This window comes from Pagrus pagrus, assembly GCF_965226575.1.
Source record: "Pagrus pagrus genome assembly, chromosome: 16".
In the NCBI taxonomy this organism is placed as follows: domain Eukaryota; kingdom Metazoa; phylum Chordata; class Actinopteri; order Spariformes; family Sparidae; genus Pagrus; species Pagrus pagrus.
Window position 1 is genome coordinate 5,362,630 of NC_140200.1, and position 9,303 is coordinate 5,371,932.

Here is a 9,303-nt window from a genome sequence, read left to right on the forward strand (position 1 = left end):
CACATGCAGGATGTTTCTATTGCAACTTATTTCACATTGTTCAGTAAGAACAGATTTGGTTGAGTGCGTACGAGAGGGTTGAGGAAAACAAAGTGTTGCCAGTTTCCAGCTCTCTGACAGGCTGACGGGCCAACCTGGAGACTAACCATGAACCAAATGTTCTGGATTGTTTCCTGGCAAGAGATCTCCTCGGACGATACGCAGCCCGGGCAAAACAATCCCCTACCATCCTCGCAGCGACCTTCATTTTATGGTTTGTGTGAAGCCTGATCACTGTGCTGGAGAACATCACGGGCCAACACACAGCCTGATGTTCTTCTAGCCCGCTCCAGAAACAACTTTGTCAGTACAGTGAGTTGTTTTGATTTAGCAGCTGCAAAAACCCTCGATAACTGTTAGCAAATGCATAATTAAACACATGTTTATTTAATAGACCAACAAAAATGCTTAGTAAAGGCTTAAAGGTGCAATATGTAAGAATTGGCCACCTGTCAAATCCATGCTAGCTAGTTAGCTCAGTTAGCCGTGCAGCTAGTGGTTCAGACCACTAGCCCGGGAGCTTTGGACCAGGACAGGCCGAGGCTAGCTGGTTAGCATGCTAACTTCAGTAGATATCTCTGCAACACAATACTTAGACATCATATTATATTTTTTACAACGTTAACAACTAAAATTCTTTAATAATGACAATATAAAATGGTTTGAACTCAATAAATCTGCTTGTAATACGAATATTAAGAAATATAAGAAACTCATTAAGCTTAAATCAACATTTATAATCATCTATAAACTGTTAAGTTTGTTATAAGTGCTTATAAATAATAATAATAAACTATACATTGTGCTGTTATTAAAGAGTTTCTTCATGAGTTTATCCTTTAAAGAGTTCATGAGTAAGACACAGTTTCAACTTGCTTCCAAGTTGGTATTGTGAGGCTAATGTTGTGCTTTGCAAGAACAAAGACAAATTTCTCGATTAAAGTGTTTACTTTAGTATTTGACATATTAAAGACATCTTTTTAGCCACTAGGGGCAGTAAGACGGTGACGTATTATTAGAAAACGATATGAAAACCATCTTGACAAGCATTTACCTGCTCAGACTATATATCCAGCAGACACAGGGCAACATCAGCAATCATTTGAGGATGTGTTCATGACCAACCAACAACTTATTTTTGCTCCATTTTGGTTTCCACCAACTCCTGAGCTCTGTCACCTACATCTACATCTTAAAGGATATAAATCAATCATCACTCTCCTTATATCTTTGTTTTGGTCTTCAATAACTGCTGAGAGAAACATTTGGCTCAACAGCTGCTAATGCTCTGCTATGTTCAGCTGGTCGCCCACTTTGTCTGTCTCTTCTTCAGTGCTGTATGGACAGTGGCAGACCCACCGGTCCACTATGTCACCATTTCACCATGTCTCATCTACACGTGAATAAAAATGTGGTCAAGATAAGCAAAAACAAACACTTAACATCAACTTACACTTTGAAAATAGAGCTGCCAGAACCTGCTGCAGCTGAAAACAAGGTTGATGAGGACGGAAAACCAAAATAATAAACTGAAAGACAATAAAATGCCCTGACTAGCTTAAGGAAACTGCAAAGGTCAAACATGTGACCCCTTTCACATTATACGTAGTCATTTGGTCCATTGTTAATAGATAAATATTGATTAGCTTTAATGTCACGCTGCCTTAAACATCATGAAACATCAGCCTTTATTTGATATACTGCTACATACTGACAACTATATAATTAGTGCTGTTACATTTTCCACACATTTCACTGTTTGCTGTAACCCACCACAGTCCCTGGTGTGCGTGGGCAAATGACAAACCATCATCTGTTTATCATTTAATTCTGAAAACAATTAAAAATCAATTTAAAACAACAATAAAAGGACGATACAATTTGCCTTGTAACGGCTTATAGGAGATGATGAGACATTAGGATCTAATCAGCCCAGATGCTCCATTCAACAGATCCGAGTGCTGTCACACAAAAATGCACAAACACACAAACACACACACACAAAATTGTCCAACATGGCCGCACCCTTCGCTTGCCTAATGTGTGAGTCACAGCTGGCCTCCTGAGGACAGACTACAGGGTGCTCTCATACACTCATGAAGAATTAATGAGCACAAGTGTGTGTGTGTGTGTGTGTGTGTGTGTGTGTGTGTGTGTGTGTGTGTGCACATGTGCCTTTGTGTTGTACATGAACATGTGACACATTATTATACAGTATTAGACATTTAGTGCCGCTGTGTAAACTCATAGCAGAAATAATGGCAAATATTCCAGTGAGGTTTCTGTAACTGATGATGATGATGAGTCAGACCTCAACAGACAGCATCATGAACAAAGTACAACAGATGAGAGTCACAACATTTGAGATAAGATAATATAAGATAAGATAAGACAAGAAACTATACGTTATGATACGATACGATACGATATGATACAATACGACAAGACAAGAAAAGAAAAGACAAGAAACTATACGTTATGATACGATGCGATACGATATGATACAATACGACAAGACAAGAAAAGAAAAGACAAGAAACTATACGTTATGATACGATACGATACGATATGATACAATACGACAAGAAAAGACAAGACAAGAAACTATACAATACGATACGATACGATACGATACGATACAATGCGACAAGACAAGACAAGAAACTATACGATACGATACGATACGATACGATACAATACAACAAGACAAGAAACTATACGATACGATACGATGCGATACGATACGATACGATACAATACGACAAGACAAGACAAGAAACTATACGATACGATACGATATGATACGATACGACAAGACAAGAAAAGACACAATAATCCTTTAATGATCCCCCAGAAGATCTCTATCTCTTTATTTTAGAAATATATGTTTAGTATTTCTTATTTTTTGTTATTGTGTTGTTGTTTTTCTCTATAAGGTACTTAGGTTAAGTTTAATTTAAAGATTTTCTTTAAGGTAGACAACAACAACAACAACAACAACAACAACGGTTGCTGGCTTAAATTGAACTGGTGAAATTGTGGCGGTCGTGCAGTGTAAAACCACTCTGCAGTCATATATAAGTGTGTTTCTTAATATTTTGCCTGTGTCTTGTGTTTCTGAACACATCAACACCAACAAGGAAAAAGATTCCCTGCTAATGTTTTCGCATTGACTTTAAAATTGTCTGCTGTGTCTTCAATAAGCTTCTGTAAGAACGTTATTAGAGACAGACTTGGCTGAAAATGTGTAGGTGTTTGGTGAATACAAATAATAGATATGATTTTTTTTTTTGTACTTATTCTTGGAAGCTGAGCACTGTAAATGTTTATGATGCAATAACCTGCTAACCCTGAGAAATGCAGTTGACAGAAAAAAACACTTTGTCAGAAGGAAAATGGACTTTTTCTATCGAGTGTCTTCTGTGTGTCGCAGATTTAAATCTTCTGCTTGAAGGTAAACGGTTATCTGAACCCAAAGTAGCCACTTCAAGGTCAATCTGTGTACATTATACTCTATATAAAAGATGGTTTTGATGGCTGTTAGAGTTTAAAAATTAAAGACCCAGTTGGATAAACATCAGGAGCTGAATTCTTGGAGGATTAAGTCTCAGCATTCTCAGAGCTTTCTGCAGTTTCTGGCATTTCTTCAGCTCAGATGATGCTCTAATCTAATAACAGTGCGAGGACAAGCAGTGCGACTGTGTGAATCCACATATATTTGTTATGAAGCCGTCGCCCCGGAGACTCGATTGTGACGATTACGTGTCGATTTATTTGGGCCGAGTTCGAACCTGACGCCTCTTCTGTTTAACGTTATCGATAACACCACGAATCGATGAGCCTCAGAGGAGGGTCCGACGTTAATCTCTGACATTGTGAATTATTTTTAACAGATTCTCAGGGAAAATCTGAAGAACGCCTCCACTGAGGGACTTAACCTGAGGGTGAACCAGGCAGTAATGTCTGACTCTCCAGCCGTCAGTGCCTGAGTCATTGGAAACATACAGAAAAAAAACAGCACTGAGTTCCTGACTTCTTTGTCTATCTGCTGTAATTGTGTTACCCTGCGAGGCCCGAGACAGATATGAGCGTTACACAGTCCCATGACTGCGTAACAGTGAAGTGGACCACATCAGCACAACAACATGTCTATGTGTTGTCAGTGGAAACCATTTAAATAAAGTCTTTGCATGTCAGTGGTTTTATATTGTGTGACTCTCACTCTCTCTTCCAGTTTCTGTCACTTTAGTTTAATTTATAAGATCATTACCGGCTGACAAACAGTCGTGGGAAAAGATAACATTAAAAAATTGAGCTGGATATTCAGCAATGTAACATGTTTCTTATTTACATACATTTCCTGACATGTGAGCATGTGGTATTTGTCCTGACAGTGGAGTGATGAGGTGAGGAGTGGCCAAGTGCTGAGAGGGTTTGTTGGGCTATAAAAGAGAGTTTGGATGTGTTTGGCTTTAACAGCACTGCAGCCTGCAGCCCGCTCCTGTGTGCACCTGAGGATTAAAACACCAGAGAAGGTAAGTTTCAGTCTTATTCTGAACTGTGGCACTTTACACAAGGTTTCATATTTTATTATCTGTTATATCTTTGACTCCAGGACGTGTAGTTTCAAGAAAATAATGCATTATGTGCTAGTTTCCTGTTGTAGCTTATCAGTTTGATTGCTGGTTATTTGGTGATGCTAACAAAGCTACTGAAAGGCCTTAATCTACATTAAATAATAAATACTTAATACTGTAACATGTGACTGGATCTTTTGCATCAATTTACTTTTAAACTGTTAATAATATGTTGTAAGTAAAATAAATCATAACAGAATTAGTTATAATATACCAATATTTCTACTTATACAGTTATAACCAGTGGTCAAAAGTACTTTTACCTAAAATACTGCACTTAAGTACAATTTAAAGATACTTGTATTTTCTGCTACTTTACCCTTTTACTCTTTCAAAATGTAATCAACAACTAAATCATGATTTAATATTGTAGATTCATATAAAACTTTATTGATCCTCAAGTAAATTAACACACAACCCAGCAGATAATCTATGTCAAGTAGTTAAATCATCTTTACCAGCTGTAACACATTAATGTATCTATATTATAATTCAATAGTCTAACACACATTATTCTTTAATATTTCATTCTGTATTATAAGTACTTTTACTTTTGTACTTTAAGTATATATTTAATGATTAGGTAGCTACATCTTTTCTGTCCTATTTTGTTTATTTATTTGTTTGTTTGACTTGTTTTCCTGAAGCTAGAAAGCATTAAGTTAATTTATTGTCTCTCTATCAGCGTATTTGCGTTTTTATAAGTTGGATAATGACTGAAAATAAACTAAACTAAAACTAAACAAAAAAATACTTTATATCCTTTTCCTAGTTTTCCTTCTGTAAGAATTTTAAATCATTTGACTTGTGTCAGAGCTCTTCGACACTGTGTTTCTGCTGTGTTTACTAAACGACAGGACTTGAGTACATATTTCACCTCTGCTATTAACAAACATCAATAAGAGGCCTGAAATATTAAGACCAGTTGGTTTAATAATCGAGTCACAGTAATTGAATCTGCAGTCACAAGGACGACTATTGACTCCAGAGGATCATTGTCGCTGCACATTCCTCTCCAGGTGAAATAACCACAGAATCAATATACCATTATGTTACTCATGATGCTTCCTGTGGTCATCATCATTCAATTAGTGCATGCCACAGCATCCAATGAGTTAACAATGCACATGGAGACAGACAGACAGACAGTCCAGTGCAGCGTTGGCTGATCTCTCTGACATCCTGAGAAGCTGTGGAGTCCTCTGGTGGTCAACCAGAGAACTATATCTTCTCTCTGCAGCTCATCACAGCTCAGTCCGACTGCATGTTGTGTATCTTATTATTTATTTTCCATGTTGTGTCATTTATGATTACAGACTGGGATATATTTAGCTTTTTGTTCTGAGTGTAAAGTAAATAAAAGTGACCTTGTTCCTGCAGGCAGCATGGATGTAAGTACCACACCACATTGTCAGAACCCCACACTGGTAAGATTCATTTTATCATCTATTTTCTCCACATTTTCCATCTAAATGTAAATGCTTAACTCTTTGCTTACGTCAAACGGCCATGTTTGCAACTGCAAGTTGGTGTCCTCCATCCTTTCCACCCTCTCTCTTCCCCATTTCTCTGTACTGGCCTCTGACCCGTCTGCCTCTCCATCTCCACCTTCTTCTCCACCTCCTCCTTCTCAGTGTTCTGATGCTCTGTGTGGCAGCTGCCCGTCCTCTGGCTCTGCCCCACAGGCTAACAGTATTTGGCCCACCTTGCCACCGTCTGGAGCTGGGTTCCCTGCTTGGCCGGGGCAGCCCACCCAGCCTGCACCTTGCTGGACCGGCCAACCAAACACACCCTGCTGGCCTGGCACACAACAAGCCCCGTCCTCTGTCCCTGCACCGATTTCATACCCAGCCCCGGCCTCTGTCCCCGCACCGATTTCATACCCAGCCCCGGCTCAGATCATAACACCAGCTCCTGCACCTGCCCCGACCATCATCCCAGCTCCAGCTCCAGCTCCGGTGCAGCCCTGCAACCCTTACTGGCCAGGCACCCAGTGCCAGCCTCCTCAGCCGCTGGCTCCAGTTCAAGCTCAAGTCCCTGCTCAGGTTCCAGCTCCAGCTCCAACTCCAACTCCTCACCCAGTCCCAGCGCCTGGTCCTGCTGCAGGCACCCGTCCAAGTGTACCAGGGTGGCCTGGACACCCTGGATGGCCTTATAACCCTGGACAGTCAGGATGGCCTGGACAGCATCCAGCTTACGTGCCTCCACACTGGCCTCCACCCACATCTGGACCTCTTGTGAGTCAAAGAATCTGACCTCTGATGTTCTTTACTGTTGAAAGACTTAAAGGAAAAGTGAAAAATGTAGTTATAATCTACTTATTGTGAAGTTTCTTAGTCCACAAAGCATTTCTGGAGTTTCATAGCAAACACCCTCACCCAAAACAATAAAACCGCTCTTTGATTTAACTGATGTGTGTCAGATTGTTTTTATGTTACTCTCTTTCTGTTCAGAGCGTGCCATACAACTTGAACCTGGCCCGAGGGGTCTACGACAAGATGATGATGACCATCCTGGGCCATGTCAAACCCAATGCTAAAATGTGAGCTTAATTATCTGTATTCAGATCACTTTATGATCCTATATACTATTTTTTACATTGTCTCTTCAGTTTATTTGTTAAATTTCTGTTCAAAATTAATACAAAACATACAGATCTGTTTAAAGTCTAACCAGCTTCGATCCTCCGCAGGTTCACAGTGAACTTTCTGAGAGGCAACGACATCGCCTTCCACATCAACCCCCGCTTCAGCGAGGGCGGCAAACAGGTGGTGGTCCGTAACCACAAAGTGGGTGAGCGCTGGGGCGCAGAGGAGCGGGACCTGAAGGGAGCCTTCCCCTTCGCTCAGGGGAGCCCGTTTGAGGTGAGTCAGAAAAGAGGAATGGGACGGGGCAGCAGATTGTAAAAGCAGTGCTTAAAGATGCTATGTGTAGCATGTTAGCGTCAAAAAGTCATTACCACATTCACCTGGAGCAAAGTGTCGGTGTCTGCTGCCTGCTACTAATCCACTGTTGCGTTAGCACACTAATAAATGACCCAAACAGAAAGCTACTGATTATTTTAAAGGGGTAATTTGTAAAATATGGGCAGAATTTTAGTATAAAACTTTATGAACTAAATATTATCAACAGAATCTGATAGTCTCTGACAAAATAAACTCACAAAATGTCAAGCAAGGAAATAGTTTTACACCCATTTTCCTTTCTAAACAGAAAAATACAACCGCACACCGTCTGAATTCAAGCTTCCCTCTTTTACCGAACCAACGCTTAACTTCCTCATTAACTCGTTGTAAAACACTTTAAATGAAATAAACTCACCAAAACAGTGTCGGTTTGTCCCTGATAATATCCCTCCATGGCTAACTGAGCTACTTGCTAATGGAAGCTAGTCCCTACAGCCAACGATAGCTACAACAAAAAGTAAAGTGAGCAGCAGTTAGCGGTTAATCTGCTCTCTGTATTCTGGCTATTTCTTACATGTAACACCTTTAACCATGCTCTCGCTTGTTTGTGGTAAGATCTTCAACATCATATGTTTCACAGTGCTACACATGGTGCCTTTAACTGACTCCAGGTCACTTTCCCCATGGTTAACGTCAGGCTAACGTTTGGAAAAGATGGCAAGGGTTGGAAAGTCGTTTGTGCAGGCGGGTCCTAGATAAGGGAGCTGCTGTACTGCAGGAAGGCTCCTGGAGGTCAGTGGGGGTCTCATGTTGCTCAATAACATCAATAACCATTACGCTTCACAGGCTTTGCCAAGAGGTTACTAACCCGGAGAGCTAATTCTGTCACACAGTCTGTGTCCGTGTTTACTGGCAGCAAAAACAACTAGACTCACAGACTTTTCCTTCAGTTTTACTGTTATTTTTCCAGCCAGTAAAGTTTAATTAAACAGACATTAAATCATCTTTATTAGACTCAGGACATCTTTTCTGTTCTTGGCCCTGCAAAGTGACTCTTCCCAAATGAAATGATGATTACATTTCTTTTCTAAATGTACACAGCCTTGATGGAGGAAACACATTACTCTGCTCTGTTCCCAGATGAAGATCCTGTGCACCCACGAGGCGTTCAGGGTCGCCGTGAACAACATCCCGCTGTTTGAGTTCAGACACCGCGTCAGAGAGCTCAACCAGATCGACAGAATCAACATCCTGCACGATGTCGTCCTCACCTACGTCAACATGGAGATTCTCCCATAGGAAGCACACTGTTACTCACACAGCACACGCATCAACACATGACACGTATATGAGTGTTTATGCATATACACAAATACAACACATAGAAATTTACACACTCCATCTATAGGCTTCACCTGCAGGAACTAAAACATCCCAATTTATTGATCATGATGCTTAAAGATCGAACACATTAGTGTGTTATAATGTGATGTAATATTAATATTGACATGAGCTGAGCTCATTTTATAATATGCTACTACTTCCTCTGCCACACAGCTAACCCTTTAATATACACAAAGCTTTTTCTTCAGCACAGAGACGCTACAGCTACTGTAATTACTGTGTACAATATTTCATATATGATTAAATTGATACTAACAGAATTATACGTGTGTCTACATCATTGACAATCTGTTGAATAAAAATATTGCTCAGAAAAC

At 40.1% G+C, this 9,303-nt stretch overlaps 1 protein-coding gene across 4 annotated transcripts; it reads left to right on the forward strand.

Moving 5' to 3' along the window:
- Nucleotides 1–4,515: 4,515 nt before the first annotated feature.
- On the forward strand, nucleotides 4,516–9,292 carry LOC311271544 (uncharacterized protein). Of its 4 annotated transcripts, XM_084377278.1 has the most exons (6): nucleotides 4,516–4,574; nucleotides 6,057–6,103; nucleotides 6,311–6,913; nucleotides 7,130–7,218; nucleotides 7,369–7,540; nucleotides 8,723–9,292. In XM_084377278.1, the coding sequence occupies exons 2-6, from the start codon at nucleotides 6,062–6,064 to the stop codon at nucleotides 8,879–8,881; spliced, it is 1,065 nt and encodes a 354-aa protein (XP_084233404.1). In that variant the 5' UTR covers nucleotides 4,516–4,574; nucleotides 6,057–6,061; the 3' UTR covers nucleotides 8,882–9,292. The 4 variants fall into 4 exon arrangements, with proteins under 4 accessions (XP_084233404.1, XP_084233402.1, XP_084233403.1 ...); XM_084377276.1 differs by lacking the exon at nucleotides 4,516–4,574 and having other exon boundaries at nucleotides 6,061–6,067; nucleotides 6,203–6,913; XM_084377277.1 differs by lacking the exons at nucleotides 4,516–4,574; nucleotides 6,057–6,103 and adding an exon at nucleotides 8,280–8,374 and having other exon boundaries at nucleotides 6,132–6,913; nucleotides 8,723–8,808.
- The last annotated feature ends 11 nt before the right edge of the window (nucleotides 9,293–9,303 follow it).

Bases quoted from the DNA above. Each gene is read 5' to 3' on its own strand.
- LOC311271544 (XM_084377275.1), top strand. From the start codon at position 6,155: ATGCTTAACTCTTTGCTTACGTCAAACGGCCATGTTTGCAACTGCAAG. The intron at 7,219-7,368 runs GTGAGCTTAATT...GATCCTCCGCAG, and splicing joins GTCAAACCCAATGCTAAAAT to GTTCACAGTGAACTTTCTGA. The intron at 7,541-8,722 runs GTGAGTCAGAAA...CTCTGTTCCCAG, and splicing joins CTCAGGGGAGCCCGTTTGAG to ATGAAGATCCTGTGCACCCA.